General features: G+C 39.0%; 1 protein-coding gene across 1 annotated transcript; it reads right to left on the reverse strand.

The window, feature by feature from the left end:
- Positions 1 to 17,403: 17,403 nt before the first annotated feature.
- Positions 17,404 to 17,953, reverse strand: SF3B5 (splicing factor 3b subunit 5). Its single transcript, XM_041469887.1, has one exon. It carries the CDS (start codon positions 17,820 to 17,822, stop codon positions 17,562 to 17,564), a length of 261 nt encoding a protein of 86 aa, XP_041325821.1. The 5' UTR covers positions 17,823 to 17,953; the 3' UTR covers positions 17,404 to 17,561.
- Positions 17,954 to 19,541: the final 1,588 nt, after the last annotated feature.

The following is a 19,541-nucleotide window of genomic DNA, read 5'->3' on the forward strand; positions in this document are numbered from 1 at the left end:
GGGGATGGTGAAATTGGAGTATCTTATTGTTAGCTATTCCAGGTCAGCCACTAATTCACCAAAACATACAAAATTCCATATATTTTTCTAATTTTATGTACCCAATCTTGAAAATTTTCCTTTTCAACGTGCCTCTAAGAGATGAGGCCAACTCTCTTACTCCACAAAAAGGGCTTTGTGGAACTGCAGTGCAGTGATTACAAGAAGGCAAATTATGCCTTTGGAGTTCCTTTCCCAGCATTTTTTTAGATTGTCTATGAATTAGTAAAAATTGGAATACTATTCAGCCACCTTGAAAATATCTCAGCATTCAGACTTTATTTTGCATAAAAGAAATATTAACATTTAATATTACAATTAACTTCAGACTCTGTGATTCAGCTTTATGTAAAAATTCATGCTTTTTAAGAAGTTAGCATGTAAAATACTAATTCTGTAAAGCAAGCAAGAAAGTCTCTCTGTTTACTTGAACCAGCAGAATTTGACCCAAATTATTATTTGCCTCTAACATGGATCTTGTGTTGCTGAAGTGCATGAAAAGAATTTTCAAATCAGCAATCCACAACTATAATTTGCCAGTATGTGGCTTCATATCAGGGGTTGCACAGAAATGTTTGTTTTTATTCTGTGAAATATGGATGTCTCCCACAAAACTCAGAACTGCTCATTAATATAAACTTGGAGTAAATACTCAAAAGGGGCATACTTGGTAGTGCCAGGAAATGAAACGAAACAGAAAATCTGAAGAAATTTTCTTAGATATATTATTCTTTAACTTAATAATATTTAATAGCTGGAAGCTATTAAAATAGCATTAAATCATCTAATTTGATTCTACATTAGATTTTACCTGTACATAAATCTGTTCATAAAAATGTTTCCATTCTCAGATAACTAAGCTGTATATCCCAAGCATAGACAAGGGTTTGGCTCTCCGTACTGACAGATGCTAGCTAAGCCAAGATGGATGATATCAGCAGGCAACCATACGAGTAACTACTGAAGGAAGCAAAAGTTCTTGTCTACCCAGAGGCAAAACTCTTTCCCAGTTCTGCAGATATTAGTATGAGCCTAGTAAGCATCTCAGCCTTGAAAGTACCTCAGCGAAAGTACCTCAGCACATCTTTCCTTCTAAAAAAGAAATTTAGTCCTACCTTGTAACTCTTCTGCTGTTCTGCTTTTGTGATCCTCCTTTGAACCATCTCAAGGAACTTCAGGGCTGAGCAAGGACAAATATAGAAGCATAGGGGAAAGATTAAAAGTGTTGTTTGGAAATTACCTAACCACCGGTTTAGCAGCAACTCCTATTAAAAAAGAAAAACAAATCATGGAATGAATAATCAAGCCACTGCATGACTGAAGTAGCATTAATCATAGTTGTGTTGAAAATAAATTGGGTCAGATCATAATTTCTTTCTGTGAAATGAGAAACATGCTTTGAGAGGGTAACACTTTGTGCATAAGGAAGAGGCAGCAGATGCCATATATCCACCTTTTGTAGAGTTTTTGACACTTTTTCACATATCCCTAGTTTGCTCATGCAGATGTTACATACTCTGAAGGAAATATGCACACTGGAGATACAAAACTGGTAGAAAACCTATTTAGAAGTAGCTTTAGAAGTATCATTATTTCACTACCAATATGAAATCTGCAGGAGCTTGCCCTGGCGCTGATACCGTTTGATGCATTAGTTCTTGAAGTGGGTTGTAAAGTAAAGAGGAAGCTTTTTAAACTGGCAGTTACACCAGCCTGTGAGGAAGTGCAAGCATTTCAGGCAGGAGGGCTATAATTCAAAGGGATCTTGACAAACAGGAAATAAATCTGAAAAAGGAGAGTGCAATTCAGTAAGGACATGTGCAAGATGTAGATGCAGAGCAACAAGCATAATACATACAAGTTGGGGAATGTTTAGCTGGCAGCTGTGCTGAAAAGGATCTGAAACTCCAGGCTTGGTCTACAGTATCAATGCCGTTGGTAAGAAGCACACATGATTATCATGCAAGAGATTGATCAAGTTGTTATTCTACCTTTTTCAACTCTAAGGGCTTAGCTGCAGTACTGTGTTTAATTCAGCTACATTGTAAGAGAGATTTGGACAAATTCCAGAGCCTAACAAAAACAAGGTTCTCTCAAAAACAGGCACGGCTGAAATCTCTAACACATCATCTCTGAGGATAGACCAAAAGCACCAAGATTGTTCAGGCTGAAGAAGAGACCAAGGGGAAAAATCGTTTTAGTGTTCAAATTCTGAAGAACACTCCTCCTGACTGATGCATAGAGGAAGGAAATAATCTACTCTATTTGCAGGTAATAGGAGTAATATGCATATGCATGGCAGCAAAAAAGGCATTATTAGCTGATGCAATTGTCCCACTTTGCTCAGCACTTGACAGGAGCCACACCTGCAGGACAATTCTGATCCCAACAAAGAAAGATGCAGACAGCCTAGAGAGGGTCCAAAGAAGGGACACAAAGATGAACAAAGTTTGAAGGAGTTAGGTCTTTTCTCCCCAGAGAAAAGAAGAGGGCTCAGAGGGACCTCATCAGAATTACAGTACTTAAAGTGTGTCTGTCTACAAGGAGACCAGAGGACCTCTCCTGAAAGAGCCACATGGAAAAGACAAAGGGCAATCAGTACAGGTTGCACTGGGAGAGGTTTCATCTTTATATAAAACAAAAATTGTGAAAGCAATCAATCACTGGAACAGCCTCCTCAGGGACATGGTAGAGGGCCCACTACTGGAGTTTTTCAAGATGTGACTGGACAGGATACCAGATAAGCCCATCTAGGTAGGCTTCATTTCATGTGAAAAGTTGGACCAGATTATCTTTTGAGGTCTTTTCCAACACATGTTGTTCTGTGAACTTTTTCAGACCACAAGTAAAAATGCAGCAGCACACAGTGGGTGAAGAGGATGTGTAAATTCGAACTTTTTTAAGAACAGTCTGTGATGATATGTACATGATTTGTCTTGCCTTAGAGAGGCCAAGGAGTCTGCCGATCACTTTAGAGTCCTGTGTTCTATGATTCCAGGGCAAGAATCTCAAATAGACTTTTCTCTCCACAGCTCATTTGATTAGTACCAATTGCTGCAACTACTAAAAGTGTTAAGTAGAATTAATACAATGAGGCTGAGAAAGTCAGGCTCTACCAGCTTACTTAAAAATAAATAAGTTTGGGTAGTGCAAACAAAAGATGAGAGCTATGAAGCATCAAAATTACATAATAATTCCAAGTACAGTAATAGTGAGAACTATAAGTAATTTCATAATCATTCACTAGTAACTGGACTTATATATGTATATAAGAATGAAGATTCAAGTGTATTCCAGCTTTATCTAATAATGCAGAGAAATGAGCTGCAGTGGGGAAATAGAAAACCGAAGCCGTTTAGAGAAGATGATTCAATAAGCTGTATATGAAAGCCTGAGAGACTTGGGGTAATACAAAAATAATCTTTAGTTCTTTGAGGATCTGCAGGCCCAAGTAAGAGAAATTATCAAGAGACCAGAGACTGACCATGTAAAAGTAGAATAATTGAATCAAGAGCTGAAATGGAGAATGATAGAAAATTACTGTATTTGATAGGTGGAACCAGACTACCTATGATCTTAGGAAAAGACTGCTAGTAATATGACCTTAGCCATGAAACAGTTTGCAAAATCATAAAAACACTCAGGAAGAAACCTTGCTCATCAAAATACCAAAGAGATAAGTAAAAGTATCTAGTAAGTATTTCAGGAGTAAATCAATTAACCTCAATCCTGCTATTTTCCAATACATTGGTATTATGTAATAGGATTTTCATTTGAGTGATTTATGTACCTGCATCTGAGATCTTTGTCCCTGATGTGGTCAGGTTGCTATGCCCTTACTTTAAAAAGCCTTTTTTGTAGTGACAGGAAGCCAGCAGCAAAACACATGGATATTAAATTCTGCATCATGAAATGAAAAACTTAAGCAAGAAGAAGGAGTAGCTGCCTTTTTATTCCCTGACTAAATAGCAAGAAGATAGGAAAAGATATAAGAAGTATCAGGATAGAAAAAAAAAATTTTACAAACACAGAAAAAAAAAGAGGCAATACTGTGTTAAGTACAAATTCTGTCTGTGTTCAAAGAGTAGACAGAGAACCCTGACAGAAAAACATCACACAGAAGTAAAAGAAGAAGGATCAAGGATAATTACTAGATTTCTGCTTTTGAAACAAAATAACTGAATTAATAAATGTACAATGAAATGAGAAACAGAGAAAAGAAAAACTTTTTGCCAATAACGTTTTTTATAAATGAAGTCTTGCCTATAGTCAGAAGGTAACAGAATCAAGACAGGCATGCAAGTAGGAGTTAGAAAATGTACAATTGATAAAATGTACATAGAAACAATAGCTAAAATAGACACTCATTATGAATTGTGACAGGGTAAAGATATATTAAAACTCCCTGACAAGATGGGATTCTTAAAGATCTTTAGGGATGGCAATAGAAGGCTGTAAGGTTAGTTAACACTGAAAACTGAATAGTAGAAAAGTATCTTCAGTCAACTCCTCATCTCTTGCTCAACAGAACAGGTAGAACAGTCTTAGATGTTGTCTATGCTGAGTATCTGAATTGCAGGATTTTTTAAAACTACTAGCATCTTTACAAGTAATTTGTGTTCTTGCTGCACACAGTAAAGAGAAACATTTCATGAAATATAGTGTTCTGTTCCTTTTTCTTTCAATCATCAAACCATTCACATGTTTAATTAGTAATTCTAACTTTCATTTTGAGTTCATATTACTCAGAAATTACTCTGAATGTCAACTTACACTGACTTCTAAAATATCTTGATAAACCTCATATGTAACTTTGACAGAGCAGTACATTTAAGTAAGACAAATTAAAGCTGAAGTTTTTATTTTTGCTTGGCAGGTACTAAAACTGACTATAGCATAGTACCAGCGGAGGCAGAATTACCACATAACTCAGTGCCCATCACTGCAAAAATAAACTGCATGTTAGGTTAAATGCAAAATTTTAGTACAAAACTAAGATGAGATTTTTCAGGTTATTTTATCCCAGTCAAAACTTATTCCATATTTCTTGGAGAGTGAATAAATTTTAAAAGTTCCTGCAAACTATCTTTCCTTTGACTGCTATTTAGACATGCTCAAGCACAAAGTGCTGTCTACAAACACCAGCTCCATCTTATGCATTGGCCAAGTGCAACACATTCAACTGGATCACCAGAGTCCATCTAGAAAGGACTTTGATTCCAGTACAATTCCAAAATTTTGTTAGCCCTTGGCTAATCACTAAAGGATGAAAAATTTTAATGGCTTTGATATAAAAACATAAATTGCACAAAACAGTAATATTTTTGATAAGTATTGCTTGAAAATTTGTTGTGAAAGCAAACAAATTGGTTCATTTACCTCTCAGATATCTTCAGTGAAGGTCTAGCAAGACTCCACAACAGATTGATTAGAAATAGGTAACAGGAAGGATTCACAACATCATATTTGCAATAGAACTATTAAAGTATTCCCCAAGTTAAAAAATGTCCACTCTTTTGCTGACAATAGTGATTCTTACTCAAGTAAGAATAAGAATTCAAAGCTGTGAAAGCATAGAAAGAACTGAATATTAATAACATACTGAAGAATAAAATATCCCAGGGAGATAAATAATGATGTTTAAAAATATAGGCTTGAAGACTGAAAAAGAAGAGTTATGAGAACCTACCAAAGGACTACAAACTATACTCTCCAAACTGATTTCTTAAAAAACCCCAATCCTTTTAAAAAAAGAAGACACCAGATGAATCACATCAACAAATACATTCTGAAACAAAACAAGCACATTTTAAAAAATAAATTACTTTTCTGAAAAAAAAAAAATAAGGTGGAGAGTAGTCTACAAATAAAATACCATTAACTATAGGATACAATAGGGATATTCAGGAGATTCATTACTCTTTATTAAAGCTTATTGTGTCGCTAATAAATGGCAGAAAAGGAAAACAATGTAATTAAAACATATGCAAAGATGCACTAACCATACAAGGGGAACAATAGCATTTTGAAAAGTTACAAAGCAACATTGCTGCACTTAGTTACAGACAAATTCTATCTTCAGTGTTTCAAGAACACTTCAGAAAAATTCGACTGAACATCATGTGCTGTTAGACTGCCATCCTGTGGCAAAGTACCAGAAGGTTTCTGCGAACATAGTAAGAGTTTTCCAAATTATAACCTCCTCTCAAAAAGACTTAACGTTCTACTCCTGAAGACAGTAAAACATCAGTAGAGATTTAGCTATACTTCAGGAAATGCTGCTCAAGAAGCACTGACTATAGTGAAAACACAATAAAATTTTTCTTCAGAGGGCTCATGACCTCATTGTCTGGACACAAAATTTGAACCTATGGCTTCTGAAACCTAGTTTTCTGGCAGTGAAATGAAATGAGTTTACCTTCTTTTCCTCATGTTGCAAAATAAACAGATATATTCTAGTATGTTGAAAATATTGGTACACAATCTGAGATACAAGGGAGTGTTCATGTGACTCTCCTAATAACTTTGTTTAAAATCAAAAGAGTCTTACATTTCCTGTTCATATCAGATCCTAGGACTGTGCCACTTCATAGTTCCAGCCTTGCTTCAAGTCTCTGCATAAATTAGTAAGACTTGATTTCCTTAAAATATTTTAAAACCCTAAACTGGAAATATGTTCAAATAGGGGGGGAGGGGGGGAAATAGTAGGTTTCTTTAAATGTTTTGCTGAATTTTAATGTAAGAATTTGTTGCATTTGGCCTATAAGTAAAAACTGTAGTAGACTGTGAAATAAGTTTTCTGCATTACAGAATTTGTTTTATGAGAACAGTCAAGAACAACATTCACACGAAGGTGATAAAACACAAGAAAAAGAAGACCCCTGGTCATAACTGATCTTGCACCTACTACAGGAAACACTTTGAGATGGTAACATGGCTGAACAAAGTTAATGAGGATAAAGGACATTCTTAAACACATGCAAAACTCTTTTCTGAGGAAGGACTGCTTACACACCTCCCTGAAATGAGGACACTCACTTAAGGAGCAGGAGATGAGTCAAGGATTGAACTAACATGGAAATTTTCTCAGTTCAAAGACTTTCAGATCTCTGAGAAGCTGCCACAGACATTTAGGTTTCCAAAAAAACACCTACAGACATTTCTACTGCCAATATACACATATTTGGGGCACACCAGATTTCTAGCATAGTTACTTCTTATGACTTGCTTTCAAAGCACTAGAAATCTAGAACACAAGATGCAATTTTCTCAGGATGCAGAACATCACGCACAGCTGATCTCTAATTATTAAAGAAATAGGTGATTAACTTTTTGACACTTCTTTTTCTTATCAATATCATATATTTAAAATCCTTCTTTTTGTAGCCCCATAAATTACTCAAACTTCAACTTATGTGAAACAATTAGACTGTTTGCTCAGAATGCCAAATACCAGAAGCTTGATTATATTTTGCTGTCATGAGAAGATAATCAACTAATAAGTTAAACAATTAGCTTCTACCAAAATAGCACCATGTCAAAGCACTTAGGTTTTCCAATCCCAAGCTTTGTTCCTACATTGTATACTCAAGTGACACCTAGAGGCTGCCCCTGCATGTGACAGATTTTACCTTTTGTTGAAAGTTAGGCTATGACAAAAACCTTGATCTATTGTTCATCATTTTAGAATTCCTGCGAGATTTTCAGAATACACCTGACATCAACCAACTGTCTAGATGTACACTACAATATGCCATCTTGTTCATGTCCCTTTCTACTTCACATACATACCAAATGTAAGATAAAGGGAAGCCCCTACAACTGAAAAATGAGGTGAACATAGTGAGCATGTGCTTTTGAATCCATTGAAATACTCCATGCATCCATAATAACTGTTCTTTCTTTCTCAAAAGTCTTGCTTATCCTCTTCTAGCAGAATAGGAACTGCAAACTTCTCTCTCCTTTTGGGCACGATGTTTGGAGTATGTTTTGTGTTTGTATGTTTTGTGCTTGGAGTATGTCACCATTATATTTTTATGAAAATCCTTTGCTAGGATTTTTCTCCTATTCTAGCTGAGAAGCCTCAGAAAAGAAACATAAACAATAACTATCTGATGGCTGTGGAGTGTGGTCTGGACATTGTTTACCAACAGGTGCATCTGTGATTGGTTCATGCGGAATGTTTCTACTTAATGACCAACAATGGTCCAGCTGTGTGCTCTCTCTGAGAGTCACAATTGTTATTAATTCCATTCCTTTCCTTTCTAGCTTTCTGATGGATCCTTTCTCTCTATTCTTTTACCATAGTTTTAGTATAGCTAATATAATATAATATAATATAATATAATATAATATAATATAATATAATATAATATAATATAATAATCAGCCTTCTGAAACATGGAGTCAAGATTCTCATCTCTTCCCTCCTCCTGAGACCCTCGAACACAACCACAGGACTATGCTTTCTTCTTTTTGGTCTGTTTCACAGCCATCAAAGTATAGACAAAACTCATCCTATTATTTTGTATCTGTACAGGTTCCCAGGTTGGGAACAGGTTCCCTTAGCTGCTCTTGACTTCCATTGCCTTTGCAATGATAAGTAAAGTCCAAATATTGTAAAAAAATTTACTGTCAGGAAACAGAAAAAAATAGATTTGTGATACTGAGACTGGAATACATATTGCCACATCTTTAGCTGTAAATGGAAGTGTGATTATCATCCTCAGGAGCAGCTTAATCACCAGATAATATGCACTATGGGAAGTACATCAGAAGAACTGTAAGACATAGGCCCTCATAAGAAGTAATATAGGGCAAAATGGTCTTCAGATCAGCATATCAAACCTTGACTTACAGTAGCTTTCTATATGGAATTTTCTTAACTCCAGAATAGTGATTTTTAACAGTCCCTTTATCTGAGCAATTTCCATATCACACTTAAAGTATCACACAATCGAAGGTTGGTATTTTCTGTAAACTATCTCTTAGTGACAGCTATCAGATATGGCTGTTACTAAGAAGGTAGCAGATGAATCATATTAAAATCCCCAAAAGTTGTCATCTGTAAAAGCAGATAAAAGAGAAAGCATGATAAGGTTCATTGGCAAGGTTTGCTCTACAGATTACTAGATGGTAAAAGCACACAGAGAAAAAGCAAACTGAAATCTGAAATCTGAAATAAATCACCACAAAAGTGAACTCAACCCAAAAATTACCTATGCAGAGACAGGGACAAGAGTAAGGATAAGAAAGTGTGAGGGTTAAAAGGAATAAGGGAGAGTCTCCCGTTGAGTCACAGGGTTCAAAGTGGACTCCCGTGCCAAACTTTGCCCCAGACTCAACCAAAGACTGTAAAAGGTATCTACATGTGAATGCAAAGCAAAGCAAAGCAAAGCAAAGCAAATTCCCTTTCCAAAGTGTTTGTCTTTCTTTTTTGTTGCACAAGATTTCCTTTCCCAAAAGATGAACTGTCTCTTACCATTATGCGATTTTGAGATGGAGTTAACACATTAGAAAGTTGTTCACAAGATTAAAGAGGTTTCCCTTGGCGGAAGATTGTTTCATTTAAACTTTTTGATTTTATACAGCGCTTCTGTTCACACCAATGGTGGAGACCCGCAGGTGGTCACGGTGCTGTTGGAATACACCCTGCTGTCTTGGCTGCTATCCCCTGCACTATGGGACACACTCACAGAGCTCTGGTAAATCCTCTGCAACCCTTTGCTCTCCAGTCTGTCAAGGCACTTCTACCCTTCCACAGGAGAGACTTAGCCTGAGTTACTGCAACTGATTCCCTTAATGGCTCATGCCAAAGGCGTGGAATTTACAGCCAGGGAACTCAGTTTGAACTTGCAGCACAATACTTACCCATTTTGGGGAAACTTCCTGAGGGAGTTTTTTCTGCCCTATTTTTTCCTTATAGTGCCTCAGATGCAAGGAAAGTTCCTTCAAGAAAGGGGAAGAAAATCCCATATCTAACCCTAAAGAAAGGATGTGCAGTGGCCACTAGCCACAGCGCAGCAGGTATGTCCTCGTTGTTGTTTACCACAAGTAACTTCTTCTTGAGCCCTCATCTTCAGTTTAAGTTATCTTTATTGCAGGAAAAGACCATTCCTACAAGTGATAGCCAGGAACAGGCATTTTACTTTGCATTCACATCTTCCTTTATTTTCTTTTTGTAGACAACGCCTGAAGCTCCCTGCTCAGCTTTGTCAAGAAAAATGCTTTGTTCTTGATTCATGACATTAGCTTTTCTGGTAATGTCCTTGGAGAAGTGTGGGGAGGTAGATAAGCTGTCAGAAAAAGGCTTACAGCTAACTGCCATAAGGGCAGCATGAAGAATAAATCTCTTCTTCTAAGAATTATTAAGCACTGTGATCCCTCAATGCTGCTGCCTCATTTCCTAGAAAACATACATCATGTACAACAGATAATACAGTTCTTTCAGCCCACCTTTCTGCCAGTGCTGGCATGTGTTAGGAATGTTACTTCAATTTGTTTTCAGTGTTTTAAGTTTGGCTTTTCACTGTCTCATCTGCACCATGCTTCTCATTCTGAGAGCCAAGCAGCATCTCAGAGTGATATCCTTGGAAGGATGAGGCCCATGTTCTGCAGCTCACAGCCACAAAACTTTGGTATGAAGTTCCTGCACCTAGAAAGAGATGTCCCTGGACATGATTCCATCAGCTTTCTTAGGGATCCTCTTTTCCACTGGGCTTCACACACTTCTGACTAGATGATTGCAGGCCCTATTGGGGCTCCTCCCTTGCTTGCAAAGCACCTGGCAGGGTAGAAACTTTCATCAGCAGAGAAGAAAAGTCACATAAAGACCTGACCCAGAGGGACACTGAGTGGTTAAACACCGTGATTCAATAAGAATCTCCAGATGAGATGGTGAAAGCTGAGTACAATCCAGGTCAGGCTGACTACCAGGCTGAATGTTCAAGTGCCCTGCCCAGCAGGTTGGTAAATCCCAGCCTGCAGGGGAGCAAAGCCTCACAGAGCCAGCCTGTGGGCTTGCACTGCCCTGCAAAGTCTTCACTTTCCACCCCAACAGTCATCCTGCTGCTGAGATCCTACAGGACTACTTGCTTCCTACAACTTGTTTGACTATATGGATAGTCTCTTTCCTTTGACTCATCATAAACATCAATCAAAATACTGCGAATAAAATCACAAAGTGGAGCACTGGGGGAACTGTTTGCCAAAGCCTTCACTCACTGCAATATCCCAGGCTCACCCCAGGCCAGCTGCAGCGCTCACAGATTTGTACGCAGATATCTGATTCAGAATCAGTGCCTTACAAGGAAAACATTTTAACAAGCAATGAAAACCAGAATACAGTTCTTTAAACAACACTTGTATGAAGGCCTAGCAACGTCCTGAAGCTCTGGTGTGGTCACAGAGCATTTTCTCAGTCTGCCACACTCTCAGGATAGCCCAAGGAGTCCCTGCTCAGCCAAGTCTGACCCAGTGATACCTTGCAGAGTCCAGTCCCATGAGTAGAAAGTTGTGTTGCTATAGGACACAAAATAACATGACGCGGACATGCAGCTCTTCCAAGGTAAAAAGAGCACTTTTAATTTTTGACTCTAATATTTATAGATTTCTAAAAGTGACAGTGGATTGGAGGGTGACAATGCCACCCCTCTGATGACACTGGACAAACCAACAGTCTATCAAATTTCTCTTCTTCCATAAAAGAATGCAAAACAATAAGTTATTTACATAAAGAGTGTGAGAAAGTTTGTTACAAGAATATAAACATCAGAAGGCTTAGAAAAACTCAAAAAATCAGGGCGACAAAGTAGCCCCAAAAAGGCACAGTGGAGCAGTTGCAAGTGAAGCAGTGAGCTTAGCTGTCCCGGTTACTGCCATCTCTTAAACCATCATAAACAGTGGTCTGATAATGCCAAAGGCACTCTTAGGCTTTTAAAAGATGAAGCACTGAATCTGAATCTGCATTTCTGAGTTTTATAATGTGAAGAGGATTTCCACAAAAGAGGTAAGAAGGAGCAGGTGCCACATATTCTTTCATCCTCAGTATTTTTTAACTAGTTTTATTAGTTTCACGCTATGGTTATTCTGTGAAATGGAAATCAGAGTAGTAACAGCTAAAGGCCTGTTTTAGATGCAATGTTGCCTTGACAGTGATCTAGCAGAAGGACATTTGAAAAAAAAGCTGTATCCTTCAGCACAATGACATGAAAGCCTGTGGGTTTTACAGTTGAAAAGTAACATTATCACATGCCCTGCATTGCAAAGGCATGAGAGAGACACTGAGAGCACTTCCACAACTTTAGCAACAGCTTTGATCCTTTCCAGAGCAAAACAGAGTACTCTTTATTTTGCTCAGCTTGAAAGGTACCATCTATGATACTTTGACAGACAAGATTTTTCCCACTCACATTAGAATCATAAAATCAGAAAGTGGTTTGGGTCGGAAGTGACCTTTAAAGGTCATCTAGTCAAACCCTCCTGCAATGAGCAGGGACATCTTCACCTACACCAGGCTGCTCAGAGCCCCATCCAGCCTGGCCTTGAACCTTCCATAGATGAGGCATCTACAACCTTCTCTCTGAGAAACCTGTTCCAGTGTTTTGCCTTTCTCATAGAAAAATTTTTTTTCCTTAAACCTGGTCTGAATCTACCTTCTTTCAGTTTAAAACCATTGTTCTATCACAACAGACCCTGATTTTCAGTCCATCCCTATCTTTCTTATCAGCCCCCTTTAGCTTCTCTACCCCCACAAACATGGACTGGCACAGGATGAAAGAGACTGCTTTATTTTCTTCCTTGACTTTTCATTCCAATATTATTAGGACAGTAACTGTTCAAGTCACCAGTTTCCTAATGTTTCTTGTTCCTCTAGGAAATCTTATCAGAACAGTATGGTGAATACTTAAACCCTGGGGCCATGCTATCACTGGAAAAGGTACTATGTGAAGAAATATGCTTCTAATTTAACTAATTTTATCTTTGTCCTGAACATGACATTAGAAGCTCACTGCTTGTTTCTGGAAAATTATATTTAAAAAAAACATTCTACCTCCTCTAAATATCCCTGGCTTCTCCATTAATTCTATAGCTGACTAATCAAAATCATAAATTTTCAGTCTATGATGCATACTAAAAATTGGAGGATCAAGGGTAGTTGATAATACACGATGGGAAAATTGCCAGGCTAGTAACTATTAGGATTTCCCTTTAAAAAAAAAAAACAAAACTAGAAAGCAGATTCAATTTCTTTTAATGCTGTATGAAAAGAACATTGCTTACATGCTACTCAAGCATGAGAAAATGCAAAACTTGTTTGTTTATGCCAGCTGATGTCTGCTCAGTTGTGCACTGTGATCATGTTTAATTCTGATTCTCTGGGCTTTACATGTGTGCTCAGCTGTGCATGTAGCAAATCATGCAGCAGCCTGCAGGTTATTAGCCCATAGCTTCTGCACAGATTGTAATGACTTCTGGCTCAGAATATAAAACATACAGGTTTCTGGGCAAAGGCAACTTAAGACACTTTCACACCCAGCTATTTATTCCCCGTCTGCTCACAGCAACTCACTGCTCAATTATGCCAGTGCCACGTGCGGTCAAGCTATAAACCTGATGGGAGAAGAGAAACATTAAATGCTACCACGGGGCTTTGTAGGATATTTGCAAACCTTAACTTCGCAAGTTTAATCTTAAATCCATTTCAGCAATGAGATTTACACTGCAGCCCCACAAGCACTATGTCAGCATTATCTGTGAGGCATCAGACTCTGAGAGCTTCTAAGCCAACTGTCCAGCAAAAAAACCATGGGGCAACCACGCCTCTCCTGAATCTGAGTAAATGCTGTGGTAATTTACTTGCTTTAAAATCTAATTTCACATGTATCATCTCAAAATGGATTTTTTTTTCAACTTACAAGAAGTTTGAACTGTCATTTATCCCTGATCAGAGTACCAATTATTTGGACTAAATTTCTTTTTCACAAAAATCACTTAGTCTAAGTAGATGTATCTGAGGTGGACTATTCCAGCCATTTGATGGGGATTTCAAACTAAATTCCAGTTGTGAACTATTTGTGTCAGGGACTATTCTGGTAGATGTTACAAGGGGAAGTCCAACATATTTTGTGATTTTTCCAATAAAAGTAATTACCAAGTTGGTATGAAAATGAGAATGAAAACTGATGAAATTCTGAACCCAGGAAAAAATGTTATTCTAGTTCTATTTTTAGAACCGTCAGGAGCTTTCAGGTATGTCAGCATCCTTACACATTTCTTCATGATAGCATAGAATGATGGTTCAGTTTCAAAAGGCAACAAAGATTACACTGTATGAATGTATTACATTCCCAGGGGTACTTTCCCAAATCATATATGACTGAAGTTAACAGAGAGACAAATATAGAAGGAAAATAGCAAATAGACAAGGAATAAAGGAACATTAATAGGATTTTCAAACAAGATTGTCTAACTTGCATCAATGTGCCAGTTTAATCCATTTTAAAAGTAACTAAGTTCTTTGGGGCAATTAAGCTAGCACCAGGGCAGTAAAAAGTGCATAGAGCATGCATTTATGGATGTATTATAACAACAGTACTAAAATTAAATACTGCATGATTAAATTTTAACAACCAAATTTGTGTACCATGAAACCAAATAGGTCTTGGGAGGGGAGGGGAAGGATGATGTTTGTGGGTTTTTTTTTTCACTTTACTACAAAAAAGCCAATGGACTTAGAGGTACATTACAGAACCAACGGAACTCCAATGAGGATTCAGAAACCAGTTGTGCTGGTTTTGCATTAATTGATTTGTGGCGAAGACGGAAAAAGTCAGTGTTGCTTAAAATAGCTGATCTTTTAAAAGGAATTATCTTATGTGCTGAAGTAAAATCCTGATGCTAAAACAGACTACAAATGTTATCATCTATGAAAGTCAAATATATACAAATGATCAAAGCAACTGAGTTTTATGCTGAACATGAGTAAAATGAAAGAATTGGCCCAAGTTTTACAGTTTGCAGAAAACAGCTCACTAGTGCAATGGCTGCACTGTGCCAATGTTAACTACTGGAGTGCTACCATTCTGATAAATCAGAAAATAAACAAAAATATCAAGGTATTCCGAGCAATAGAATTACGGAATTGTGCTAGGATTCCAATGCTGTTCTATTCACCCATTGTGAAAAAAGGTGTAATACACACTTGGAACTTTAGAATTATCTCACTGAAAAAAGCTAATGACTTTTTTCTATTGGAAAGCTTTATCAAACTTTTTAAGTATCCACTTGTTTTTTCATTAAAAACCATATTGCTTGGATGTAAAAGGAACATAATGCATGTCAAGCCAATTTATAAATGGTATCTGTCATCTTTCAATCAGGATAGAGATAAAAATCAGATGCATCCCAATAGGGCAGGTAATTAACTCTGTTCTTTGTAGGTTTTACCCTTTTTAGTAATAAAATGTAAAAGAATTCACTGCCTTTATTGGTTTTTAAAATGCTCTGGGATTTAGGAAAAATACCATCGTCCAGAAACAAACTCTTCAGTGTCTCCCAATTCACTTCAAGTTTATCTAGAATTCTTAGGAATTGGAGCTTTCCTTTCGTTTTCTCAATTTCTTAAGGAAGTGTTTATAAAGTTTTATAATCATTACTTAATACAGACACTCTAAAAACATCTTTCAGCCATGCTAAAACAGAGGTGTGTGCCTAACAGGGATTCAGGCAAGTATAACCAGAAGAACTAGCAAGTTCATTCACCACATAAATCTTCACTTGTCCCTGAGGGCTGTTGGGCCTTTACAGTGAAGAGTTGGCCTGCAAAAGAGCATTAATCTTTACTTATGTGTCACATTTTAAAATGTACACTGAGAATATCCACAGATAGAGCTAATTGTTAGTTTATCGCAAGAGAAATCTCCTGTGAAACAGTTTCAAGTTCTAATTTATGTAGAAGTGATTAAACTGCATGGCTTCTGTTTATCCTTATTGTAGGAGATTCAAGACTTCACAAAACGTTGCAAGTTCAGCTTGGAAACCATTACAAAAGCACCTGTTATCCTCAGCCCACCTTTCCCAGCTGCCAAGGCCCAGCAGTAAGGCTCAAGTTCCTTTGTCACCCCTGTTGCACACACCAACTGGCTGCCAGCTGAGGAGATGCTTTATGGAAGGCAAGGTTCTAAGAGCTGGTAATAGAGCAGACTTTTAACAGGAACTGTTAAACTGAACGGGAAACTTGATTTATTTAGATGTAAATGTTGCCCAATCTTTGCATGGCTGCCTTGCATACCTACGCTAAGTGCTTGAATTCAACTTACAGAAAACTTTCAGCCGTGCTTCCCAGTGAGTGAGGAACAGATGCTCTTCAAATTACCTGCACCAGCCTGCAGGCAAATTGAAAATCAGTTTTCTGCATATTCCCCTTATTTATTGTAAACTGAAATAGTTCCCCACAAAACTTGCACGTAAAATGTCTTTCTGACCGCTTCACCCATGCCCTCATTTAGTATGCGCAGCAAAGTTTGAAAAATGCCATCTGAATCCTTCAGAAGATGGATGTACTGACTCGAGATCGCCGATTTCACAGAATAATCACTGATAAGCTTGCATAGTGTCTTAACACTTAGGACCACAAAACGCTGGACTTTCCCCTCCAATATTAATATAAACAAACATAACATAAATGAGAACATTTTATTTCTTCAAGCAACATATCTCACAGTTTTGGGTTGAGGTCTTTCCATCTATTAGAACTCAAAATTTATTTTTACGGTAAGTGAATAGAAAGCCTATTTTAAGTGAAAAAATCAGAATCAGCATCTGTTCAGTATGCAATCTGATCTGTGTCACCTCAAAGCATTTTACTTCTAAGTAGTGAATAATCCTTATATTCTTATTCCATATTAACAAAACCCAAGCCAATATTAGTATCTTTGATGTAAGGGAGAAAAAACTTGAATGCTAGGTTACTAGTAAGCGTAAGGGGGGGAGGGGGGAAGTAGCTAATTTGTATCAGAAATAATCGATGTTTGAAAAACTCAAAGGTACCGGAAAGACGAATAATGAGGCAAGAAAGCAGCGTTTGGAGAAAACCATTTTGGAATTTTAAGTACTAGAGGAACTGACTTATGCTACACCATAAACCACCCCAAGAAATCAAACCCTTTGAGGACCAACAAAGTTCCCCTCTCTCCCCCCAAAACTGAGTTTTGTAAGCAAGCATCAATCCGCCCGGTCGGGAAAACGCTGTATCCTAGGAGTATCCGAGACTTTCACCTCGGAAGGTTGCACTGAAACGCTCAACACCGAGTGCCGGCACTCTGGGAACAAAAAGCTCGCAATAGGAAACTACCAAAACAAACATGAGGAATGCCCAGGAAGCTTTATTATATTCCACTTGAAAAAAGGTGAACGACTGCACAGTCAAGAGTCCGGAAGCAGGCATTTTGCGAGGCTTCTCCCGGTCAGTCCTTCGCGGGAACCACACAGAGAGAGGGCCGGGACGAGGAGGAGGAGGAGGGTCACGACTCGTCGGGCTTGTCGGCGGGCGGCCCGCAGGGCTGCAGCATCTTCTCCATCAGGTTGAAGCGGACGCGCGCCTTGCTCTCGTTCTCGGCGATGGCGAAGTAGTTGAGCAGGTCGAAGTGGCCCATGTAGGAGCAGTACGAGTCGCGGTGCTGGTTCACCAGCCACTCCCACTTGGTGGTGTCGGCGTGCCCCGTGCCGATGTACTTGGACTGCAGGTGCTCCAGCTGGCTGTGGATGGTGTAGCGGTCCGTCATGGCGAGGCGGCAGGGCGGGCGGAGCGCGGGATGCCGGGCGGCGGGGACGGGCCTGGGCGGCGCGGAAAGGCCTGGGCGGCGGGGACGGCTCTCGGCGCCGGGACCTTTTCCGGCGGGCGCAGCAGCGCTTCCCGCCGCTTTTCCTGCCGCAGTGCCCGACGGGAGCACACCGGGAAGGGCCTGCCGGGAGCTGTAGTTTCCTCTCCGCCCCGCCCTGGGGGGCGAGTCCCGGCGTAAGTAAATATTGCTGTCGTAATAAAATAGTTGACTCTCGGTCCGATCACGTCAGTTGTCTAACCCATAGTAGGCAAATGGCAGTCAGAAGGCCGGGCCGGCATGTGTAACTTGCAGGGTTATTTTAAAGCACGTACGTGAGGGCTGAGGGCCGGCTCCAGAGCCCATTTCGAACTCCGAGCACGGGAGCGGGGCTGCGCCTCAGACTGGGGCAGATGCTCAGCTCAGCCTCCGTGTAAGGCCTCGAGCCTCCCGTCGATTTGTAAAGCAAAGATGCGGCTTTGATAGCGATCAATTCACCTGGAATCCAAGGAACGTGCACTGTCAAATCTGGCTACGAAATAGCCACGTAGGGGAACGACATCAAAAAGTCTCTCATGCCCGGAGGTGTCAAAAAATGGGAAAGCAAAGTCCCGGGGCTCAGGCTTCGGGGCACAGCTTAATCCCAGCTCCTGACACTGGCTCTGTATAAACCGCAACCCGGTGCTGCTTCCCAAACAAGCGACATGGGAAGCCTGGCTCCCGAGAAAGACAAAGCCACCACGAAAACACCCAGGCGGTGCCAGGAGCAGCACAGCTCCCCTTTTCATTAGCCCTCTGCTTGGTGCAGGGCAATGCAGCGCTTTCCGTGGTCACTCTCACGCGAGAAGGGCTGAAGAGGGCACAGCATTTGCAGGTCCTCCCAAAATAAGAAATTTGGTGAGGTTACTTCTGCTACATACAGCTGAGGAAAGTCCTGTATGTCCTTCCATTCCTGTTCCTCTGTAAGTTGAAGAGCTCTGAGTTTATCTTCCCCAGGCAGGAAGATAAACACCCAGGAGGGTCAGGGAATTTAAGTAAAAATTAAATGTTGAAAAGTACTTTTTACAGTGCAGCTAGTATTTTATCTGAATGTTAAACTCACAAGCAGATATAAAACCCACAGAAAATATAACTTGTGTTGCATGTCTTCTTTTGGTCAAAGTCAAGCTTGAAATAAATTTTATCATCCACCAAAACAGATTTTTTTTCCCAGCTCTGTTCAAGAGCTTACATAATGTTAAGTTTAAATGCATGAAATGATTCATGCTTTCATATGCTAGTAGTGTTTTTAATTATTTGTTTTAAAATAAGAAAGACAAATTGCCAGAAATTTTTTGATAGGACACTGAGCTATTTCTTCCTGTCCTTGTAAATGCCGTGTAATCAAAAAGAAATCCACGGAAATGTTGTGTGAAAACCCAGCTGATTCTATGTTCCTTGTTTAAAAGTGAGCATCTTACAAAACCAAGGCCATATAAAGCAATGTAAAAACAACGTTCTGAAGTGTCCTTACCCTTCAGTGCAAAGAGCTAAATGAGGACTATAATTTTTTATTTTTGTTGTTTTTATGAGGGTCTGTTGAGTCATTGCTACCAAGGCTTACTTAGCTGGAAGCAGATTACAGAGCTGGATACAGCAGCTGCATTCTGTGGTTGCTTTCAGAGAGACAGGGAGAGGAAAAAT

The sequence above is a fragment of the Pyrgilauda ruficollis genome, unplaced genomic scaffold, assembly GCF_017590135.1.
Source record: "Pyrgilauda ruficollis isolate IOZ18807 unplaced genomic scaffold, ASM1759013v1 scaffold24, whole genome shotgun sequence".
In the NCBI taxonomy this organism is placed as follows: Eukaryota; Metazoa; Chordata; class Aves; order Passeriformes; family Passeridae; genus Pyrgilauda; species Pyrgilauda ruficollis.